Source organism: Idiotropiscis lumnitzeri, chromosome 13 (genome assembly GCF_059441095.1).
Source record: "Idiotropiscis lumnitzeri isolate Australia: NSW breed Sydney's pygmy pipehorse chromosome 13, RoL_Ilum_1.0, whole genome shotgun sequence".
In the NCBI taxonomy this organism is placed as follows: domain Eukaryota; kingdom Metazoa; phylum Chordata; class Actinopteri; order Syngnathiformes; family Syngnathidae; genus Idiotropiscis; species Idiotropiscis lumnitzeri.
Genome location: NC_142403.1, coordinates 13,947,187 through 13,970,232, shown reverse-complemented (window position 1 = coordinate 13,970,232; position 23,046 = coordinate 13,947,187). Strand labels below are relative to the sequence as shown.

Below are 23,046 nucleotides of genomic sequence, written 5' to 3'. Positions count from 1 at the left end.
TGCAGTTCTGTAATAACAGTTTACCTGGTAAATTCAATCTCGCCCTCTGCCGTCGACTGAAATTGATGTCATAACTGCCTTCAGGCTCGCATTACACTAGTTGGGATACATTCAAACGTATTCTTGCAAAGAAAATGTTTGCGTTTAGTTCTCCTTTAAAACAATATTACTTTGCGAAAAAAAAACAAGATAAATGAAAAATGTCCTGAATTTCCATCATGGGGTTAAATTAAAATAATTTTTTGTGATCTATGCATCCATGTTAATTTAATTATCGTCAAACACACATTGGTGGATCGATAAGAAAGATTGGTTGCCGTATAGTACATAGCTCAAATATCAGAATTCATTGTAAACCCACAAAGTGGAAACAAATAGTTTTACAACTAGCGCAAAAACACCTGATTGACATTGACATCTTTCATGCAGATTTTCATGTTCAAACAGAACCAAGGCAGTCCTTAAAAGTCTCCACTTTTATTCAGTTAATCGGCATTTATCATCTTCTTGCTCTTAATTTTGTTAGTGTAGCGCCCCTCGGTGGCCAACACGGGCGTGACACATAGCTGCGGCTTGATTGGTAACAGGCACAAGTCCAAAATCACTCAACAGCTTCCTTGTTATTTCAGTCAATAAACACTGAATTATACACACCTCACAAAATTTAGGACACAGTCGTGTTCAATTTGTTCCGTGCCCAAAGTTTGCTCTCAAATCAACGTTCCACATTGAAATGAATGGAATTACAATTAATCCATTCCAGCCCTCTCAAAAAATCTTTTTTAAAAACGTTTTTGAGAAGCAAAACAAATAGCATACAACAGGATTGCATTGTAGAAAAATACACAGTAATAACAAGTGCACAACCAATGTGGATTTTTTTTTCAGCCCAATGGTGATTTGAATATTTGGCAGAATAAAATTGCGATGGCCGATTGATTTAAATAATATATAATGAATAAAATAAAATTTTGCGGGGAGGTCTCTTAACACTTATAATAAACGCATGAATTACATGCAGAACATTTTACTTTTTACAAAACACCCCTGCTATTCGCGGGGGAGCCGGATGTGGTCGCTGGCCGCGAAGAGAAAATACACGTACAATTGGCGTCCATTATAGGGAATTTTTATGTACATTAAACTTTTTTACTTAAAAAAAAAAACCTGATAAATCGTAATTATTTTTCACAAAAATCAGGGATCATCCCCACATCAAAAATATATACTTTTAAATATTGAAAGAAAAAAACCCCGCTGCAAATAGGTAAATCTGCAGCAGCAATCAGTAAACACGGAAAACGTGATGACGTGAACTGTAGCAAATTTTTGAGTTAATCTGGCAATTTCCCACAAAAGCCCCCAATTCAAAGCTTTGCCTCACAATATGAGGTGACTTCATACAGGGATGGGTCGTGATGTTTGGTTTCTCATCAAGCCTCATTCGGAGAACCTTCAAAGTGGCAGCCGATGACGCAGGATTCACCCGCTTCCCACTCCACACTTCATGTTGCACACGGAATTCAAATCACTTTTTAATTAAATAAAAATCCACTGATGATTGAATTAGCTGGGCGACACTTTCCCCCGCCACCATAAAGACTGAAATGCATAGAGGACACCAGCACAAACAATTACTGCCCCAAAGGAGCTGATGTTAATTAAATTAATCAAATACAATAAAGAAAACTCTTCATTTCCATGGAACTTTGTGGACTGATGCCTTTCTTTTTCTTTAATTTTTCACAGAATAAAACGCACTGACAAAATTCACTGATTGGCGGAGGTCTAGATCAATGATTCCCAACCACACTGCGGCAAATTATCCAATTTCAACTTAATAGCCAGAGAATGATGAACGACAAATAACAGGAAGTATTGATTTGATTATCGAAGAACATTATTTGACCTCATCTGTTCAGCTATCTACGCCAGTGACTTGTAGTGGCGGGCGGCGCAATTAAATACTCCTCCACTAGATGGCAGGCTGTACAATTAGCGTGCATCCATCTGTTGACAGTCGTACCACAATAATAGTTTTTTTGTTCAACTAAATAGGCTCAAATTTAACACGGAATAAGTTCGAGTAGAGACATGCCTCTTTCGTGACATTTTTGTTTGGTGGCGGGCCGTGGTTTTTTTTTGCTAAATGTAAATTTCCTCAGGATATTGGTCTTCGAGGCGATATTGTACCGGATATCCAGAACTTTCTGTGAGAAGTGTGCGCTGCTTAGTTGGGAAACACTGGTCTAGATGCACAAAAATAAAATCGGTCTCCTTGATAATAATCATTTCTGGTTGAGAAAAGTCAGACACAGTGAGGTAAGAATCGGGTTGCAAAGGGGTGGAAATTTTCAGGGAAATTTCCATAGGAATTGAATTTTGGGAATTTTCCGAATTGGAAACTTTACATGGGAATTTATGGGCATTAAGGGTAATTTAATTAACAGATATATTAAAGAATAAATGATCAGTTTTGTCATTAGCAGACATTAAGTTCGATATTAAAAGTCATTCACTGCCATTGACGGCTTTTCCCGTCAAATCAATCTTCATTGGGCTGGCAGAAAAGAGCCAACCTTTAATTTTGTACATTTCTGATGTATTCCTGTTTATTCCCGTAAATTGAGGAGTCACAAGGTGTCAATCATTTGCCATGGCAGGGACATTTTTGAAAATCTTCTTTTGCTTACAACTGGGCATAATACGACCAAACAGAAACACCGGCACGGATTAGTGAAGTGTTGTAACATTAAAATCTTGATTTCAAAACTGACAACTCCTCCATTAATTACCATGGAAAGTTTCCAACTTTTAAAAGTCTCGGAATTTTGCAACCCAAGGTAAGTGCCTTGCTCTCTCATCAAGCAGGTTTGAGATGCCTCTATCGTGGTCCGCCGATGCCCGGTGTGGCCGCCTTCGCCTTGGCACTGCGTACTGTCCGCAGATGAGGTCGCGGACACACCGGTGTTAGTTCACCGTTTGACTGACCGCGTCAAAGCTCGTCTTTTTCCATCTGCCGGAAGGCCTCCAGGTCGTCCCGCCAGTCGGCCAGCAGCTGGTCAACCGATTGCCCGGCACCGTCCGCTTCAAGCTCACGCTTCTCTTCCTCCCTAGAGTCTTCTTTCGGTGCGTCAGCCTCCACCGGCCTGACATCCTCACATTCGGCCGGAGCGGTGTCTCCGTCTTCCGGCTGCGGCGCCTCCGACTCGGATCCCGTCGGCGAGATGGCCTCGGTTTGGCAGTCCTCCTCCGCCTCTTGGATGTCGGCGCCTGAAAAAGAAGGGGAGCGGTGGGTAGAAATGCCACAAAATGTAATCGCGCAAAAATAGAACGGTCTTCACAAAGAGGCTGCCAGCTCAGAGCAGCACGATGCACGCCCGTGATGAGTCACAGGATGAAATCTTTCTCCCCCTCTCACAATTGCTGAGCGAGAGAAACAGCCGAATGGAAAAAAAAAAAGCCAAAATGTGTGGAGAACCTAGCTGGATTCATATTCCCCCTGAAGTGTGATTTCTATAAATACATCAGAATAAACTGAACTAGAAGGGTTAGACGACCCTCCATTTCTTTGTATAACGTTAAGAAGTTGTTCATCAACAACCCCCCTGTGGTACGGTACTCGTGTAATGATGTCCAATAGCGCTACTGTGTCCAGACTTGCGACTTGTGAACCAGTGATTAGTGTGAAACAAATAAAAGCGAGTAAAAAGTGTGAATTGTGAAATGTTAAGTGAAGCCAAGCGGAAAGAAAATTGGAAATGTGTGGGCTGGGAGCAGTCTGGTGGTGGAGGAAATAGCGTTACAGTGAACCCCCCGCAAAATTACAGTTTGCACAGTCACTCTGATATGGATTTTTCGGATTCGTTTTTACAGCAAAAACATACAGTCATGAGAATTAAATAGAATGTTTTATGCCGCATTTCCTTCAGTTCAATGGACATTGTGCTGCTCCTTCTGGAGGCCACACATTGACCACATGGGGGCAGTATAATAGGCATGCTGCATATAGCCAATTCTTAGTAATAGTCGTTCTATGCAGAGGATAAAGAATATATTCAAGTACTGTCATCGTTTGTGTGTTGCTTCGTCGTCCGTCATTTATGTTCTCGTGTCCATTGCTTATAACACGATTACAACAATACTATTACTTAGCCCATCTAAGGCGTCTGTCACTGTTAACATTAAAATAGCAGACAGGGTAAAGTGTTTTAATTCAACAAAATGCAAACGGCAAGTTTATAAAAACGCAAGTAGGTTCACACGTATCACAAGGCGACACTGCGCATGTTAGCATTAAGCTAGCTGACTTTCGTGAGAAGAAATGATACGTGCTGTTTCTCATTTGTTTTATGTGTCAGCTTGTAGCGAGCACGCGCTATTATTTGTCTCTTTTTTGACAGAGAAAGAGCACGAAACGATATACAATACTTCAAAAGATGCATTTCAATATTCATTTTCTAAAAGGTATGATGCAGCTAACTCGGGTCGAGTGGCTCTGTAATGCATCGCCAGCAATAAACCGAGGTTCACTGTACTGTAGAAATGAGACGATGTGAGCCAAGTAGCTGAAAGAAAAGCAGAGAGGAATACTTACTGCCCTCAAACAGACTTCCAGGAAGAGGTTTACCTTTGAATATGGCAGCTGTTTGTCCACAAAATGAGACCGGGTCAGGCATGATGGGGGGGAGGAAAAAGAGGAGAAGGCAAATGAGCGAGCAGAGGGGAGGGAATGTTGGCTCATATTGATAAAGTGACGTAACCACAGCCGGTGGCTTGGGAGTGAGTGAAAATTGCCGGGAACGGCGAAGCCTCATCTTTAATTCACGAAGCCAATAAGGTTAGGCGTGATGAAGACGAGCGGCGCTTGATGAGCCATCACGGAGACGCAAACTAAGAAAAGGGTGACGTGGGACGGCGGCGGCGGCGGCACCCACCTCGGTCTCTGGCTTTGTCGCTGAGCAGCACCTCCACCTCCTTGTACTCCTTGAGCGCCTCCAGCAGGATGTTGCCCTCCTTGTGGAAGAGGAAGAGGAGGGGCAGGGTGATGTCGTCCGTGTTGCGGCCGTCGCCGGCCATCTGGAAGAGAGGCGCCGTGTCGCTGCTGCTTCCCTCGTTGTCGTCTGTCAGACAAGGAAATTAGATACTTTTTGAAGCATTGGGAATATTTTTTGAGTTATTCAGCCCGGATATGTTTTGGCGTGCATTGCTGCATATTTGCGATTCGGCATTCTCAGATTTGTCTTTTTGCAATAATTTGTTGGGGAACATGATTTGTTCCTTTTGCGTACGGTAGTGCTAGTGCGAATATGTTTGTCCGTGACGATGCTCATACGAATGAACAGGGTCGGGGAGTGACGAACTACATGTAACGAGATTATGTAATCTAATTACAAAATGTCTAACTGTAATCTATTATTGTTACTGGGAGAAAATATGTAATGAAATTACAATTGCGTTTGGAAATTTAGATGACTACAGTCAATCAATCGCCATAAAACGACCATCGAGGAGCCTCATGTGATAATAATAATAATAATAATGCCTTTATTAGTCCCACAATGGGGAAATTCGAGATTCGAACCCAGGCATCCTGGGGAGACTGGGTCCTGAACGCGGCGCCTTAGACCACTCGGCCGTCCTGGCAGCCACGAGATTCGAACCCAGGCCTCCTGGGGAGACTGGGTCCGGAACGCGGCGCCTTAGACCACTCGGCCATCGTGGCATGGTGGTTCGTTTGTGTATGCCAAATTAACTCCTCAAAAAAATATTCCGTAACATGAGTTCATGGTCGTGTACACGTTAGATCAGGGGTGGGCAAACTTTTTGATCGGCGGGCCACAATGAGTTCTAAAATTTGACAGAGGGACCGGAATAGGAGCAGATGGATGGAGTGTTTTGGTAACCTCACCGCATCGGAGAAAAAAAATACATTTAATTTGAAATGAAAGTGAACAAAAGCATTACAACAATATACACATGTCTTTGAAAAACCACAGTATTTAAAAAAAAAATAAAACATTGACAATGTTTATTCATTGAATTTTTTACAAGTTCGGCGGGCCGGATTAAAACGTTTAACAGGCCACATGTGGCCCCCGGGCCGTAGTTTGCCCACGCCTGCATTAGATGCATGGTGTCGATAGTTCGCTGATTATTCTTTGCCAGTGTTGTTATAGAAGACATTTAACAACTTCCAAATAGAATACCAGTCTTCTTATTCAGTGCTTTGCTGCCATCTTGTGGCAGTTATAGGCACTTACAAACCTCATTTAGAATTCTTACACCCCATTATCCTATTGATTATCAAATATGTATAGATTTTTTTTTTTCAAATTTAGTACCAATTCTGTGAGATTAATTGATGTTTCATAATTTCTTGTCATACCAACAAGGCTGCTGGAAGTGGTGGTTGCTGTTGTGGAAAATAAGGTTCTACAAGTACAACACAGGAGAAACCCAATTAACAGCTCATCACGTACGACTTATCTGACTGTCTGCCTTGGATGTAATCCATTTAATGGGCAGCTAATCGCATTAACAGGTTCATCTTCCCCGTGGCGTCCCGGTCGGCCCCGCGCACTCACCGACGACGATGCCTCCGATGGCGCCGGCCTTCTGGATGTGCCGCGCCTTCTCTGCGAACATGCACTGGCCCCTTTGCAGCAGAGCGATGTGGCCCCGCACATACTCGCCGTTGGTCATCTCGCTGCAGCCGCTGTACGGCTCGGCGACGGTGACAAAGCCTCGAACCTGCGCACAGGAGAAAGTTATTCAACTCAAGGCGAAAGGATCAGGTTCGTGTCAAATCTAATTTAGTGCTGGAAATGTTTGGAATCAACGGATGCATTTTTTTCCCCAGCAGCTCACCCCCGTGGAGCTTTTGGACAAATCCGTGCCGAACTGTGCCGGGCCGGCGGTCAGCACCACGCGGCCGAAGAACGGATGAGAGACGATCTGAATGGCTCGAGGAGGCAGCTGCTCCTTCTGCTGCTGGCTGGAAAGCTCCATCATCTCCTGCATGAAGCGGACGCCATCCTCCGCCGCTATGGGGCTCACCGCCTACATGTGAAGGAGGCCACGCGACAAAGAGAAAAGCACCGAGTGAATGAACATATTGGCTTTGAGTGCCCCAACTTGTAAGGTGTCACCGGTGAAGTGAAACATTTTGTGAGCCATCAAGGTTTTTTCAGGCCAATGTTCTTCGAGCAAACGGTCAGATGCACGAAAGGAAAATCAAAAAACCCTCAAGGAGATACGCATAGACCAAGCCAGGTCATCACAACATATACTAGGCCACACCCCTTAAAGGTGCACATTCAACACACAAATACTTCAGTATGTAGATTAAAGGAACTATTTGTGGGTGATTAAGACCGATCCCTGCCAAGAATTGCAAAAATCTGTGAGTAAGGGAACTTGAAATTCAAATGTCTGTTTTTTTTACAAAATGTCACTTCATATTATTCACCATTCTCTTCTTAAAACATTGCATTTACAGTGACTCAAGGTTAGTCGCCTCACAGAACTACCGGAAGAATCTTCAAAGCCGCATTTCATTGTGTACCTGCGTGGCGTGCTGAACCAGCTGCACCCTGCCATCCTTCAGGTGGATGAGGCTGACGCCCATCCTCCTCAGCAGCTCCAGATGTTCCGGGTTGTTCGCCATGAAGTCCTGGGCTCTCAGAGGAGGGGCTCCCATGCCGGGCTCTCTGATTGGATGAAAGTTAAATGCAGTACAGTCAAGTCTTTATAGTTCCATTTTTCAAAATCCTATTGAAAATTCGCTCGCAACGTCTAATATTAATCTTGCGACAGTTCTAAAATATCGACCAAGTGACGATTTGTAATTTGGATAAACTCATTAGCCACGGTTCACATTGCATCTGGAAATAATTACCTGTAAGGAGCAGGACGCGGGCAGCTCTTGTCCACGGCGCTCCGAATGGGTTCCCGCAGGTTACGTGGGAAGGCCGGATCAGGGAAGAGGAGACGCGTGTTGGGGCAGGTCCAATCAAAGTTGGAGTCGTCCAGCTCCTGCTCCAACTGCGGAATCTTGAGCAAACAGCCTCGGGTTAGAACATCGAGTGCTTGAAAGCGTCTCGCTACCTCTCGTGGGGACCATTACCGTTCGATTTGGGAGACCAGATGAAGCGTGAGGCGCTGTGGAGAGCGACAGAGGCAGCAGATGTGCTTCGGTTGTGAAGATGTAGTCCTCCACGTCGAAGCGGAGGTCTTCCGGGTCAGCGAAAAGCAAGAAAAGGTACTTGAACATCTCGGCGAGGAAGAAAGAGTCCATCCTATGAGGAGAGAACATCATTGAAATAAATGATTTGTCTTTTGAAAAAGGATTGGTTGAAACGAGTCAGGAAATGATAAAATGATATGAAAAATGTCTGATTGGATAGTCCTGAAATCAAGCGCCATTGGGGAGGCTTTTTATATCCACCAGAAGATGACAAAGTGAGTTAAAATAAATTAATGAAATTACATCACCAACAATTAGTCATCTTTTTTTCTTTTTTTTTTTAACAACCTCCAAATACACGATGCACTCATCGCTATCGCTTCTCACCGATCCTCGTGGCTGCCGGTCCGCACATCCTTCATGGCAGCGAACCCGCACGGGACCCGGGCAAAGCGATTGAGGTTGTCCATTATGGTGCGACCCGCTTCTAGATAGTACGGGTCTCCTGTGGCCTGCAGCAGGAGAACATTTTCGATTAGTTTAGCGTCCGTTACAATATCATAAATGATGACAATTTTTCTGTACGTTGAAAGTATGAAGACTTTTTTTTTTTTACCTTATAAAGGAAATAGGTGCTCTCGGCAAACTCTGGCCTCAGAGGATGCTGGGCCCAGTGTACCCTGAAATCAGTAGTGAAGGCCTGCGGAGACGAAAGGAGAGAGTCAGTGCACCATTGCAACATTCTGAGTTGAGCTTTAATAGACGGATGTGGACACATGAGGACTTCGGGGCTATTGTAAGTGGAATTCGGACTCGTCGTCTTGCAAAGCTGCTAATGCATTTGATTGTTACATTGAGCAAAAATGGAATGAACGCACTGCTTTTGAAAGGAGGATAAACACAGGCATGCATTGAAATAAATACTGATGTTTAATTAAGTGTGACATCAAAGATGTGCTCCAAAAAGACGCTTGAAAATTAGGGAAGGTAAATAAGAAAAGTCAAACGCTCCAAAAGCAACTGAATTAACCCCAGTTTTTTTTTTTCTGAAAAAAAAAAATATTTATGTGCAGGTTTCAGTCATTATGGTTATAAAGCATAAAGTTTCTTTCTTTTTTTAATTTATTTATATTGTATCTATTTTATTTTGCCACATTTTCCCCAAAATGACTTGAGCAACTCCGCTATTTGGCAAACAAAATGTGCTTATTGTGCCGACGCGATTGCAATGTCAATACATGAATCAACACCAACTGTATTGTTCCCGCAAAAGCACCTACCAGCACCCAAAACATCTGCCTATTACTTGATGTGTCTTCAAAAAGGTGTGTCGATTTCCATTATTTTAGTTTCATGAACTTCACGAGTTAGTTGATGTTGATCGCATTTGACAATTCTTGGTAACCGTTGTCGCGTTCGTATTCACAAAGTAACGAGCACAAGCTTTTGCATCGACTGCGGATGAACTTTCAAGTCCAATATGGACGCAACTCAGCATTTAAGTCAGACGGGTTACCTCTGGTAGGAAGTTGTGTTTTTTGGTAACTTGATACAACATTTCATGAGTTTCAATGGCTGGACGGATGTCTCCCTTCAACACCTGGAAAGTGAAAGGAAACAATGAATGAAATGGCAAAATTAATAAAATCAATAAAACGTCCATTCCGCATGACCCAATGTGACCTGCAGGCCAGGGAAGAAAGCCAGCAGGGAGTCCATCCAGGTGCGAGCGGGAAGCAGAGGTTTGTGGATGTGCACGTCCAACAGCAGGGGAGGCTGGCTTATGTACTTCATTATGGATGCATAGTGCTGAGTAGGATGAGAAAGCAACATTAATTTGCTTCAATAATAAGGACAATTTACACAAAACGAGGACGACATAAATGCTCAAGAACTGGTCATGCCACAATTATGACAACGGGCGCATTGTTTGCTTTGGAAAAAGAAGACAACTCCCTTTCCCCTTTAGGAGAAACAAACGATAGAAACTATAATGATCTCATTTCATCCATAATATCCTATCAAGCCGTAGCCTTGTCTAATGAGAAAAAGTGCTTTTCTGCCATTTTGTGGCATTGATAAGTAAATTACAAACTTTTTGAGAGGGTGTTTGTCAAATAGTGCCAGGTTTTCGCTTTACGCAGCAGAGCGTGGTCACTTCCTCCCGTTTCATACTGTTCAGCTTATCCATAAAATGTGGGTAGAAATTTCTAAATAAAAGCTAAAAGATATTTCAGGGTTGTTCCCCCCCAATTTTGACCTATTTTGCCCCATTTAAACAATTAACAACTTTAAACTATTCAATTAATCCCCCGAGCAAATTATTCAGACATTTTCAAACTAAAAGTAAAAATCTTTTACTTTTGATCCCCCATTTCTACATTTTCGAGACCCATTCAAACCATTCCAACTTCAAACTGTCCCATTTAACCCTAATACAATTTTTTTTTTCAAAATTTCAAAGTAACGTGTAATTTCCACATCCTATTTGGTTGACTCAAAACATTCCAACTTCAAAATGTTCAACACATGCCACTTTTAGTCCCATTTAAAATTTCCGCAGGAATTTTTTTTTTTTTTTTACAATTATCTCCCCAAAAAATTGTATAAATTAATGCCTTCCCCCTCCCCTAAGTACCTAATTTCCAAAAATAGCATCTAGAAACAAACGACAGCAAGGTAAGCACGCAAACTAGAAAACATTAAAAACGTACAATACACTGACTTCTCCTGTGCGTTCTCAGGTTGCTAAACAACTGCGTAAATGTAACAGTTTGTTTATGTTATGCATGCTCACAATATTGAAGCGCTGAAGAAACTGCTCATCTCCCAGAAGAACGTAGGCCTTGAGGAGATATTCATAGTACGAGTCAATTCCGGCTCCAACTCCACTATCTAGAAACAAAGCAGGCATCCATCTTGATGTGAGTCATTGGCACAAACGAAATTATCTTAGCCTTTGCACAAAGTTATCTTCCCATCTCTCGGCCTGATCGACGAGCGGGTGCTCCTCTTACCTCTGCGGATCCACTCTCCTGAGTGGATGTTGATGGTGGTTCCCACCAGATTGCTGTTCCTCTGCCTCTTCTCCCAAAGAAAGTCCAACGCTCTTCGAGCATGGGCCTAGAAGTGTGAGAATGATTTTGTTGCTCGCAGAAAGTAAACCACATGTGCCTGTGAGTATTTTTAAATCGTCTTACATGTGTTCATTAGCCCGTCTGTGCTATTTTGCATTGTTGACTAGTGTTAAGCGAAATTGACTTTATCTTTTAAAGACATGCGATGGGTCCAACCTCAAACACAGGATCCCCAGTGAAGCGACTTAAGGCGGCAAATTCCAGGATCATGGTTCCCGCACATGCTGTACAGGTGTCCGTTTCTGTGCCCGTCCGAGTTTCGGGACCCCTGACGCCGTACTTCAAGTTCACCTGTGAAAAAAACAATCTTAACATCTTGTTTCCTCAAATGGTTGCCTCTTCTGTAAGTGCTGCCTGAATTTAAAAACCAAAAAATAAAAGGAAGGCGTTTCTCACCCTTGGGTAAGGAAGGCCACTGCTGGTGTTGAATGCTGGCAGCAGTCGGAGGCCCAAGTCTTTGGCCATGTGCAGCAGCTCGTTCTGGTACCACCGCATGTGGTGACCTTCTTCCTTCAACATCACGGCCATGGAGTGACCGCCCAGCAGACCACTGAACAGCGGAAATGAAACATGAGAAAAAAATGCCACAGCAGTACTACGATTTATGAATTTCCTCATTGAAATGACGAGACATGCGCTTTATCTGTTCCCTCAAAAAAAAAAGGACCATCTATTTTTTCTTAGCTGATTTTTTAACACTGAGCACCGTTGACGTGAAATGCCGTCAACTGGAATCCTAACAAGGAGCGCCAGGTCAATTATCAAGTATGTTTATTATTTTTTTTATGCGAATGACAGGGGTAAAAGTCTAGGCCATTTCTGGTTTGAACAGAAAGTAAACAATTTACTAGGGCCAGCAGATGGCAGCATTGGATCTCTTTTTGATTAAATCACACCTCGTCTCAGCACCTAAATGTGTTCAACTCTGGTCTTCGAGGAGCGTTTTTTTACATCTCTTCCCGCAGCAACACACATGACATCTGATGATCAGGATTATTATCAGGCTCCTTCAGAGTTTGCTGATGAGGACCGGAATTTAACACCTATATGACGTTGCAGCCATGACAAACAGCTGGGGATTCATCTAAATCTTGGCCACAGTAACCCCACTACAAAGAGCGTCAAAAAAGATGACACAGATTACCGGTAACTAGTGATGGGAAAACGAAGCTTCCAATTTGCTTCATGAACCAGTGGTTGTATTTTTGAGTCCTCTAGATGGCACTGTTGGGTTAAATAAAGGGTTTCAAAAATGGCAAGTTGGTGTGCTTTCAGCCCAATGTTGAACGCGAGAGTGCCATCTACTGGAGTCCAAAAATACTACAACTGGTTCATGAAGCAGATTTGAAGCTTCATTTTCCCATCACTACCGGTAACTCAGTGCAGAAAAAGAAGAGATGACGTAATGCACACACACACACACAAACACGCACGGAATGCATGCACGCACACACTACTAAATACTACGACTACGAAATATCATGCGCAGAGTTTGAAAAGGTGGTCAAATGTAAAATTGTTACACTGGTGAATGTTTGTAAATACATTATTACGACATTAATATGAGGACTCATGTCACGAACGATACATTTCAAATCCAAACGACAAGTTTTACAGCTGCACACGAGTAAGAAAACACATGCTGTGAAAGGACCACTTTGCTTACCCGAGGACTCGAATGTTGGTTTCAAATACCGACACCACAATGTCGTTGTCCAACCTGACGTCCGACAGGACTTTCCTGACCGCAGCCTCGAACTCCACTGTCTTGTTCAAAAGCTGGTGGAAAAATGAAATAATACTTGGTGATAGAAAGAAAAGGCACCAGCACAGACATATTGGCCACTGTTCGGTACGTGGTGCAAAAAAAATTGGGAACTAAGAGTATTTATTAGGCAATACAGACGCATATATGTCCTAAAAAGAACAGATGAAACATAATCCATTTTTGTGTAATTTTATCCCAGAGAAATATAAAACTTGTGCTTACCACAAGAGTATCCAGAGTGTCTATGAGGGTCAACGAGAACCTACAGGAGATAAGCGTTTACCCATCAAAGGACATGCAGTGAAATACTAAAATGCACAGCTGGCATGTACTCACACATTAGCATGGGTTTGCAAACATTCTACAGTAATTAGAGTCATGCTTAAGTTGTATTAGGATTTAAATAAAATGTTCATAAATATGCTTTTTAAGTGCCTGAGGGTGTGTAACACGAGTCCTGCAAACACAGCACATGAAATAAAATGTCATAAAACGTGCACTAATGCGGGGTGAGTAAGATTAATCAAATGATAATGCATAGTAATCTGTATTTTCTTGAAAACCCCCCCAAAAAAATCTAAAATACATGCCTACGTGCCTAGATTATTTTCCAATTCTATATTTATATTCTTCAGTACTTACTTTCCGAGCGCATCGTCCACATCGCCCCGACTAGGTTCCCGTCCACGTACTCTCCCTCTGCATGTTAGGGGCATGAGCTCGTCAGCTGGGTAAGCATGATCCTTGAGAAAATGGACAATGACAATCATCTGACACCTTGATTCGTCTTTTTTTGTCATGCATTTGTTTTTCACAGAAGAATAGGAATATATGCCCGTGGGTATTGTTACATTGTCTGTCGATATGTTGCTGTACTTTTTGTGTCCAAATACACATTTATTAACGTGTTACAACACCGCAGAAGTGAGGCTACTTCTCAGCCCATGTCAATGCAAAATTATGTGGTTATTTTAAACAGATAAAGGTGTAGTTTCTTTGTTTAGTTTGACAGTACAAAAAAAATCTCGAATAACTCATAAATCAGGTCACTCGTAAATTAAGTAATCTCTCCTGATGGCAACAGTTGGACTGAGATGGGAATGTTTGTTTTGACATCTGAGAAATTAAAACAAGCGGTTACTTACCATGTAATTCTGGTACGCGTGGTCAAACATCTCTACCACTTGATTCCTTTTGCGAATCAAGAAAAGATTGGAGAGTTGTCGATACGATGTTAAGCATTGATTAAAATCATACTTTTCCTTGCACTCACCTCAACTTGAGCTTCTCCTCCCGTGACATGGCACATCCCAGGCTACATAACGCCGCCAGCGGCATCAAGACGAACAGTACCGATGGCATTGTGGACAGATGTGCTGCAATGTATTCAACTTCACTTGACTCGATTATTCACTGGGCATTTTGCTACAAAAGTCTCACAATAGCGGCTAATAACTACACAGTGAAGTCTGCCCTGTGCACGCCATCTCGTTTGTCAGTAAATGAATAACAACAAAGTTGCATATGTGCCATTTCACTGTTTACAAGCCACACTTGTTTGCGTTTCCATGCTGTCACCCGGATCTACTGGAAGCAGGATGTGTGACACGTAGTGAAAATACTCATATGATTTGATTTGGCAATTTCTTAAATAATTGTAGAATATCTGGCAGTGTCAACTTGCCTGGGAAGCAACTGAAACCCACTGTCACTTACTGTACCAGACACACGCACACACACACACGAAACCAAAGGTTGTTGACTTGTTGTGTACAGTAATATTCAAAAGGCCCACTCCACATTTATTAAACAAGGACAAACAAGCGCAGTCCTTGCCAAGGAGTTCTCCATTGCGCTTCCAACAGTCCGCGACCAACCAGTCGATCGTAAATGTTAATAATTGCCAGATCGTTACTAACTGGCTTCGTCATCGCAGTCCCAAGAGTCGTGCACTTGCCAGGGTTTCATTAGCCCAAGTTAGCTTATCGCTGGCCGGTATGCTAACACACTGCAACGACGGCAAAATCAAATGTCACAGGAAAACCATTAAAAAATATTCCATTGGGTGAAATGAGGACATCAGTGGTATTAGGTTTCAAGTCCGTTGAGGTGGAGCAAGAAATTTGATTTCGAACAAGTCGTCTTCCGCTGCTTTTTACCCCCTTTGGGTTAACAAGCTGCTGCCATTTTAAAAAGGTTCGTCAACATCCGCTTCCTGAAAGGTGTGTTCAGCCGAAGGGTGAAATCGTGAACATCTTTCAAGGCAAATCTTTAAAGAAGAAATTTTAATTGAATTATGTGTTATTAAATATATACATTATATGTAGTAACCAGCTCACAATCGTATTATAGTGAACGTTTGGACCGTGGTTTTTTTTTTATTTTTAGGAGTCAAAACTACAATTCCCACAAAGCTTTGCGTTCACTTGATGCGTTCACGTGAAAGAATCGCGCATCAACAAACTCCCGAGTAAACATTAAAACATGATCATAATCCACAGTCGATTTCCTCTGAAGTGCACTACTTGACTCACACTCGCAGGGGAAAGGACGAGTTGCAACAGGTAGGCAGTAGCTGGCACTTGGGAGAAATGAATTTTCTTTTTTACACTTTTCGATCGCGTACTGCAAAAAGACACGTTCGCTTAGGTTGCGAAAGGCCTTTGAAGTCAACTATTCTTTCAGACAATTCGTGTGTGTATGTTAGATACAGCAACCTTTTACATTTGCATACAAATATATAGTTATTTAAAAAATAGCTGTATAAAATCGTGTTTTTTTTGGTAATTGTATAGTATTTTACATTTCATTTCCTGTTTGTTTTGCAAGTGAACGTGGACTGTCAGTTATGGATCAATCTACTGAGAAGAAATTGACTGGTCTGGTTGCAGCCACATTCACTCCATTCACCTCTCAAGGGTAGGCATTTAAAATTAAAATGATATATATGGTGCCTCAAAAGTCACAATCCACTTCCCGTTTTCGCAGCCATCAACTTTTGGCAGTTGAGTTTTTGGTAGTTTTTGTAAACAAATCGTGTCCATGCCCAAGGGGGATTCTAGGATGAGAAATTTAGGGGTGCTGATAATTTTGGAGCACATTCTACAGGGGGGCATATGGTCGGCAGGGGACATTTGGGGTTTTGCATTTTACTGCCCCCCCCCCCAAAAAAAAAAACACACACACATTCAGAATATGGTTTCATTGATATTGGTCATCCAGTCAGCAGCACGTTAAATTTCATGTTGCGCTGCTTGGCTGGTGCTGATGGATTCACCTGTTTTTGAAGCAAAAGGAATGCACTGTTTTTTATTTTTTAATAAAATATACAGTATCATTTTAACACTTCTCTAGCTTGTTAAAAAAGGCTATACAGTAAATAAATTCTTGAACGCTCTTTCCAATATTTGGGGTACTTGGATCTTTTACCCCCAAAATGGGCCAGACACGCCGATGCCCTTGCCCATGTCTCAGGATCGACTATCCTGGCTTTTTGAGATCACCCGCTCAAGGAGTTTCATCAGTAGTAGAAGTATGTGGCCGACTTTTATCTTTAAAGAACAGGTCCTGTTTTGAGAAACTTGCTAGAAATACTTTAAATTGTTGTACATGTTGGACTTGTGTGGCAGCCATAAATTTTCTCCATCTGCTTTAAAAAAAAAAAACAGAAAATAAATAAAAGCGATGGTGCTCCACTGTTGATTGGCGAATCATGAGCAAGGGTGCAAGTCTAAAGCTTTCAAATGCACATGAAACCAAATAGAAAACGGAAGTGTTAAGTGACTTTTGAGCCACTTTGTATCTATCATGGTAAGATACAGTCGGGTGACAAAACAACAGGGTGGGTGGAAAAAAAGATGAATCAGCAAGTCTAGAAAGAGAATGTCAGCACTGACATTTGCAGGCTAAGGGGGAAGTTGGTCTCGTGTGCTTTCGGTGAGATTGACTCAAAATAGCAGATGAGGTGACCCTGTTAATTTGTCACCCACTTGTATTTGCAAAATGGTGCCATCTTCTGCCAAATGTTGGGGCGGCTGCATGTGTTTTCCCATAACAGTGAGGTCAACCTATCAGAGATTGGACCTTATATTGACTACTTGAAAGAGAAGCAAGGTGTAACTAGCATTTTTGGTAAGTTTACACATAAATTGTTCCTTTCAGTTCCTGTCTGGTATGTCACAGCTCTGCCTAACCAGATTTGCATAACCCGTTTTTGTAGTTTGTCAAATTCGTTTTCGCGGACAAATGTGCATTTTGTACCTCAGTGGAGAATTAGAATTAGTCCACTTTTTTAATCCCACCACTATCACGTCACAATCGTAGAAACCATCATCACCTTCAGTAAAGTAACTTACGTAAGTTATATTCAAGGTTAATGTGGCGGCACCGCTTGTATTTTTATGAATAAAACTGCATTGTGATATATGGCGGTCTCAGGAGGCGGATGAAGTCGAGTGGGTCTCCTCTGAACGTACCAAATGCATAACCCGCCACTGCCCAACTGCAAACATTAGCTGGGATGTTGAAATCAAATATCCTGCCCTGAACAAGACAAACTCATCATTTTCTTGTGGGTCAAATTCTGCAGTCCCTCTATCGTATCACTTGATTCAAGTTTTCAGTGAAAAAATGCTAATGAATTACTGGTGAGAAATTGCTGATTTATTTTTTTTTTTTTTAAATGTTGCATGAATGTTAAATCGTCAGCTGAAAATCACTTGACATACAGTAGCTTTTCTTATTCGTCGTCCATCCATTCATTTTCTTTATTTTTTTTTTCCACGGGTGAGCTGGCGCCCGTCTGTAAGGTCACTATAGATTTCTGTTGCGTTTTACATAAACAGTCAATTTGAGGCCGCAGTCACATGACACGTCTCTCTTGTGAATCAGCGCCGGAGATTGCGTGAGCGACAATAAATCCTTGTTGGAGCACTTTTACTCAACAAAAATACTCAAGTAAAAGTAAAAACTGTGTGCTGCATTAAAACTACCCTGACGAGTAGCTATTCGAAAATTTACGTCATTAAATATCATTGAGCAAATGTAGCTTTTGTTACTACGCATCTCTAGTTGACTCTTAATTAATCTTAGAGCGCCCCCTAGTGGAAAAGCAGATGCTTTAAACTACTGACGGTTCACCGCACATCATCAATTTGTCTTGCTTTTTTTTTTCTGTTTCCTGTATTTGTTGATCGCAATGTTTGATTCTCTGTCTCTCTAGCTATCCCAATCACTTTTTACCGATTAAGATGTTCTCAAGGCGTTATAAACAAATAAATAACGTATTTGCTCGCAGTGAATGGCACTACCGGAGAGGGCATGTCTCTCAGCGTTGCCGAGAGGAAGTTGGTGGCGGAGGACTGGTGTCGGAAAGCCAAGGGAAAGTAAGTCTCAGCATGGATGCAGGAGTTCAAAACATTCCGAGAGTGAAAGAGGGATTATTATATTCAATTTCCCTCAAATGGAGCAACAACATTTCGGCAACAGAGCAACAGAATTACTCCGGATTTTTTTCTCTTGGACACAGCCGTCATTTTTCCTGGTATTTGGTGCTGGGCAATTGTTTCCCTTGAGTTCCCCTTTTGAAAAAATTCTATGAAAGCCACACCTTATTTAGTTTCACAATTTCACTGATCCTCTCGATTAAATACGATACACATATTGAAGCAAAAGTGCTTAACTCGTCCTTAACTACGTCTTCTTTTTTTTTTTTTTGTACAGAATGGAACAGGTGATTGTGCACGTTGGCTGCACCAGTCTCAAAGATTCCCAAGAGCTTGTGAGTTCTTATCAGTGTTCATCACAACTGCACACTTTCCACGCCTAAAAGAAATACAACAATGGCAAATAATTCACTCTCAACTCCTGGGCAACTGTTAGATGAGGCCTCTTTGGCGCATATGATTGGATAGGTGACTTGTACTGGGGACGAATGAAGTTTTCCGGTCGTTACTATTAGCATAGCGAGCATTGACGATGAAATAGCAAAGAACAATACTCACAGGCATATTTTCTTTTTCCTCTGCGGAGAATGACTCGTATTCCTCTGCCTTACTGAGGAGTGAAGGTATATCTCCTGACGGCATACATCAGAAGGAGCAGCGCAATGTCCGCTGAAATGAAGCAAAACAAAACTGTTTAATTTTTTACATTGTACACGTCAATATTGTATATATTTTTTTTTTACAACATACAATATCACAGAAGGCTCGGATTTAGTGTTGTAAATATCGGTCAGTGCTTTTGATGCTTCGTTCAGGCTCGCCATGCAGTGGAGATCGGGGCTCACGGGATAGCGGTCATCGCGCCTTCCTTTTTCAAACCTCGTTCTGCGGGTAAGTGCGGATGGAAGCGGAGGAAATGCAGTCGGTTGGGTGAACGTGAAAAGTAGAAGAGAAACCAAGACGCGCGTTGCAACGTTTCCCTTCTCAGAGTCAGTGAGGGCATACCTGCAGAAGGTTGCCGACGTGGCCTCCACTGTGCCCTTCTACTACTATCACCTTCCGGCTCTTACTGGTGTTAATGGTGAGTCTTTTTGTGTTGCGTGGAGGATTCTCACAAAAAGTTCATCATAGCAGGTTTTTACGAGGAACTTAACATGTACAATTAAATAAAATACCTGATTTGTGAAGCTTGACCGATTTAGTTCCTGAGATATAAGGGCTCAAAGGAAGATGGCCACGCCCCTTTTTGCTGAAAATATTTCAATTCCGTATGGCATTTTTTTGGGGGGGTGATTTGGCACAAATCCAATTTGTACTTGAGTCAATTTTCCATAACATGTCGCCTTGGAACTTCTTTAAGTGCCAGCAAGCGACTTGCTGGAAGGCATCGAGACGTTCATTCCCTCCTTCCGAGGAGTGAAATTCTCTGGGAGCGATCTGATGGACTTGGGCCAGTGCGTGAGCCGCATTCAGCCCCACTGGTCCGTCCTGTACGGCGTGGACGAGGTCGGCTGCGCTCACACTGCAGGACCACACCTCTGCCTCCTTTCTAGCTAATCTTCTCTTGTCCTTTCACGTAGCAACTGTTGGCAGCCCTCGCGTTGGGAGCTCACGGAGCCATTGGCAGGTTAGCTTTACTCCATGCGCTACTCGCGATATTCGGATGTCCTGAGAAATTTAGGATCAACTAGAAAATTTTCAGGTGAACTTAAATGTTAATCGCACATATGCAACTTCTAGAATTTTTTTGCTGTTGTCTAACAAGATGAATGGCACCATTCAGGAAATGTTTTTTTGTTTTTTTTATCCTCGAAAATTTTTAATGACCTCAACTTTTAGGCCTCACAATACGGAGGACGTGGGTTCGATTCCGGCTCCGGCCTTCCCGTGTGGAGTTTTCATGTTCTCCCCGTGCCTGTGTGGGTTTTCTCCGGGCACTCCGGTTTCCTCCCACATTCCAAAAACATGCATGGCAGGTTGATTGAACACTCTAAAATGCCCCTAGGTATGAGTATGAGCGTGGATGGTTGTTTGTCTACGTGTGCCCTGTGAATGGCTGGCAACCAGTTCAGCGTGTCCCCCGCCTACTGCCGGTTGACCGCTGGGATCGGCTCAAGCACCCCTCGCAACCCTCGTGAGGAGAAGCGGTTCAGATAATGGATGGATTTGAGATGCAAATATTGTGAAAATGGCATTTTACTACTTTGCGACGTCTATTTGGATTCAATGAATTGTTCAGCCCTAATTCACCCTACTCTACTTGTAGCACATACAACTACCTGGGAAGGCACATGAACAAACTGTTGTCCGAGTTTGAGAGGGGCAACCTTGTGCAGGCCAGGACCCTTCAGGTACAGTTTGAGCATGTTTTTTTTTTATAGATTTTTTTTCTTTTTCCGTTCATGACACCGATGCACTTTCAACAGTCAAACACAAATATGCCAAATGAAAGAATGTGCATACAGCTGCTGTAGGCCACTACTCGCATCCAGCCACTGAACAATAATGCCAACCTGACTCCAGCTCCTGACATCACAGACTAGGCCACGCCCCATAAAGGCACACTTCCAACACATGAATACTAAGGGTATATGCAGTAATTACGCTTTATTAAACACGTTTCTTTACGTTCTTTTGTTTTTATGCAACATGGTGCTATTTTTATTCATTACAAGTGTGTAACAAAAAAAAAGTATTTTTAGGGGGGACTGGGACCCCTGCAAGAGCTTTCCATTGATAGATGCTAATCTCTTTTTCCTATTGTCTTATTCCTTTCGGGCAGTTCAAGATGCAAGAGCTCATCCAACATGCTGTTAAATTTGGTGAGTTTGTTTTCTTTTTTTATTCACAGTAAAGTAGAGGAAGAGACATTTTATGCTTGGTGTTCAAATAAGTTTCCAGCGCGCTAACAAGTAATTGCATCTCGGTGCCCCAAGGTGGGGGCAAATCACTTTTTCGATATGACAAGGCGATGCCTTGCTTAAACGAAGCACCATCCCTCAGTTCAAAGTCGTCGCTTGGCACCGGGATGCCACCAGATGGCGCCAAAGCAATATTTAGATTTTCGGCATGACTATGATCTGTGAACAATTCAAAGAAAGAGTTTTTCGGGGAATAACGGAGGATACCCCGCCCCAAAAAAAAGAAAAAAAAATATAGAGGTTGACTGTACTGATATCTGAAAAATGTACTTAAGTACAATCACAAATTATTAGTACTTAACCATTTTTCTTTGTGGTTGTCAGGATTCGACCTAGGCGTGAACAAGCAGCTCATGAACGAGGTGTCAGGCCTACAGCTGGGCCCTCCACGCCTCCCGGTCATGCCATGTCCTCAAAGTCATGCCGTGTCCATCAAGCAGAAGTACCAGCAGCTCTTCTCCATGCAATGATGTCATCGCAGCACTCCTACCACTCAACGTTTATTCACTGTATCTGTCGTCACAGAAACCTTCCTTTTTCACTCACACCGTTATTGGAATAATCAAGGGATTACTTCTTTTACTTTATTAATTGCAATTTTATGTTTCAATTGTCTGTTGCAGTATATCATGTGATTTTATTTGGTCATCTCTTAAAATGTACGGTCATGAGTCATCCATTTATGTCAAATTTGCTGCCTGTATAAACGTGACAACGCTTCCCCCTGTTACCCATTTGGAAGGATGCGCATTTTTGTCAGTGTGTCATGACCCGTGTCGGTCATGCCAGGGGTTTGTTGTTGTTTTCGCGTCTCCCATGCCTTTTGTTGTTGTTTTTGGTTTCTGTCAGCTGAGTAGGGGCGTTTCCCCTCAGCACTCCGTCCCCACCAGCCACGCACCTGCTCCCCATTAACCTCACACACCTGATGCCCATTTGCACTCCTATTTCTTGACTATTTAACCACCCCATGCCGACTACTCAGTGTCGGAACATTGCTCCGTTTGGACTGTCACGACCGCTCCCAGATCCCGCTCCCGCTCCCGCTCCCGCTCCCAGATCCCGCTCCCGCTCCCGCTCCCGCTCTTGTCCCTAGTTTTTGTCACTGTCTTTGTTCCTCGGTTTTTGTTCTGTTTAGTTCGACTTTGTTATTTTGCACCCTGCCACGTTAGTTTGTCCTAGTACCTTGTTTGCCTTTTGGTTTTGTTTTGTTAAATAAATTCCCTTTAAGTTACCCTTATCCCTGCTTCCTCGCATTTTGGGTCCACCCCCCTCCTCGCTGACCGGCGACCCTGACACAGGGAACCAGCAGCTCTGGAAAGTCGTTTGTGCTTTATTCAATGTCCTTGATATCTAGCTACTGTAACTAGAGCTGTGAGCAACTATAAAGGGCCTTTAAAGCCCTGGCCACATTGGCGTACTGGCACACTTTTAATGAATATTTAGAGCCTCATCTGTGGTCCCCTCTTTCTACCCAAAAATGGATTTTGAATTTTTCCTTGCCCGCTGTTGTGTTTGGATCATGTGTTTGAACGCAATTGAGTTTATTTTGTTAGTAACGGCTATACAAATAAAATTTACTCCATTTAAA

At 42.6% G+C, this 23,046-nt stretch overlaps 2 protein-coding genes across 4 annotated transcripts; one reads left to right on the top strand and one right to left on the bottom strand.

The window, feature by feature from the left end:
- Positions 1–1,112: 1,112 nt before the first annotated feature.
- edem3 (ER degradation enhancer, mannosidase alpha-like 3) lies at positions 1,113–15,299 on the bottom strand. Of its 3 annotated transcripts, none has more exons than XM_088312595.1 (21): positions 14,367–15,299; positions 14,239–14,284; positions 13,736–13,836; positions 13,316–13,355; positions 12,992–13,104; positions 11,722–11,875; positions 11,482–11,616; positions 11,206–11,311; positions 10,986–11,083; positions 9,872–9,997; positions 9,705–9,788; positions 8,805–8,888; positions 8,576–8,700; positions 8,129–8,300; positions 7,901–8,055; positions 7,568–7,712; positions 6,871–7,062; positions 6,588–6,753; positions 4,938–5,123; positions 4,598–4,645; positions 1,113–3,273 (listed from the first exon to the last, which is right to left on the bottom strand). In XM_088312595.1, the coding sequence occupies exons 1-21, from the start codon at positions 14,453–14,455 to the stop codon at positions 2,996–2,998; spliced, it is 2,643 nt and encodes an 880-aa protein (XP_088168721.1). In that variant the 5' UTR covers positions 14,456–15,299; the 3' UTR covers positions 1,113–2,995. The 3 variants fall into 3 exon arrangements, with proteins under 3 accessions (XP_088168721.1, XP_088168722.1, XP_088168723.1); XM_088312596.1 differs by having other exon boundaries at positions 4,631–4,645; XM_088312597.1 differs by lacking the exon at positions 4,598–4,645.
- Positions 15,300–15,520: 221 nt separating this feature from the next.
- Positions 15,521–23,046, top strand: npl (N-acetylneuraminate pyruvate lyase (dihydrodipicolinate synthase)). The gene is made up of 12 exons (XM_088312598.1): positions 15,521–15,657; positions 15,923–16,012; positions 17,151–17,224; positions 18,390–18,477; positions 18,815–18,872; positions 19,353–19,428; positions 19,526–19,618; positions 19,898–20,043; positions 20,118–20,164; positions 20,804–20,888; positions 21,320–21,359; positions 21,783–23,046. Exons 2-12 carry the CDS (start codon positions 15,942–15,944, stop codon positions 21,926–21,928), a joined length of 924 nt encoding a protein of 307 aa, XP_088168724.1. The 5' UTR covers positions 15,521–15,657; positions 15,923–15,941; the 3' UTR covers positions 21,929–23,046.

Coding starts and splice junctions, on each gene's coding strand:
- edem3 (XM_088312595.1), bottom strand. CDS start 14,455: ATGCCATCGGTACTGTTCGTCTTGATGCCGCTGGCGGCGTTATGTAGC. Junction 13,837..14,238: donor ACGCGTACCAGAATTACATG/GTAAGTAACCGC, acceptor CATTTTCTCAAG/GATCATGCTTACCCAGCTGA. Junction 8,701..8,804: donor GCACCTATTTCCTTTATAAG/GTAAAAAAAAAA, acceptor CTCCTGCTGCAG/GCCACAGGAGACCCGTACTA.
- npl (XM_088312598.1), top strand. CDS start 15,942: ATGGATCAATCTACTGAGAAGAAATTGACTGGTCTGGTTGCAGCCACA. Junction 16,013..17,150: donor ACTCCATTCACCTCTCAAGG/GTAGGCATTTAA, acceptor TTCCCATAACAG/TGAGGTCAACCTATCAGAGA. Junction 19,619..19,897: donor GGCTCTTACTGGTGTTAATG/GTGAGTCTTTTT, acceptor AACTTCTTTAAG/TGCCAGCAAGCGACTTGCTG.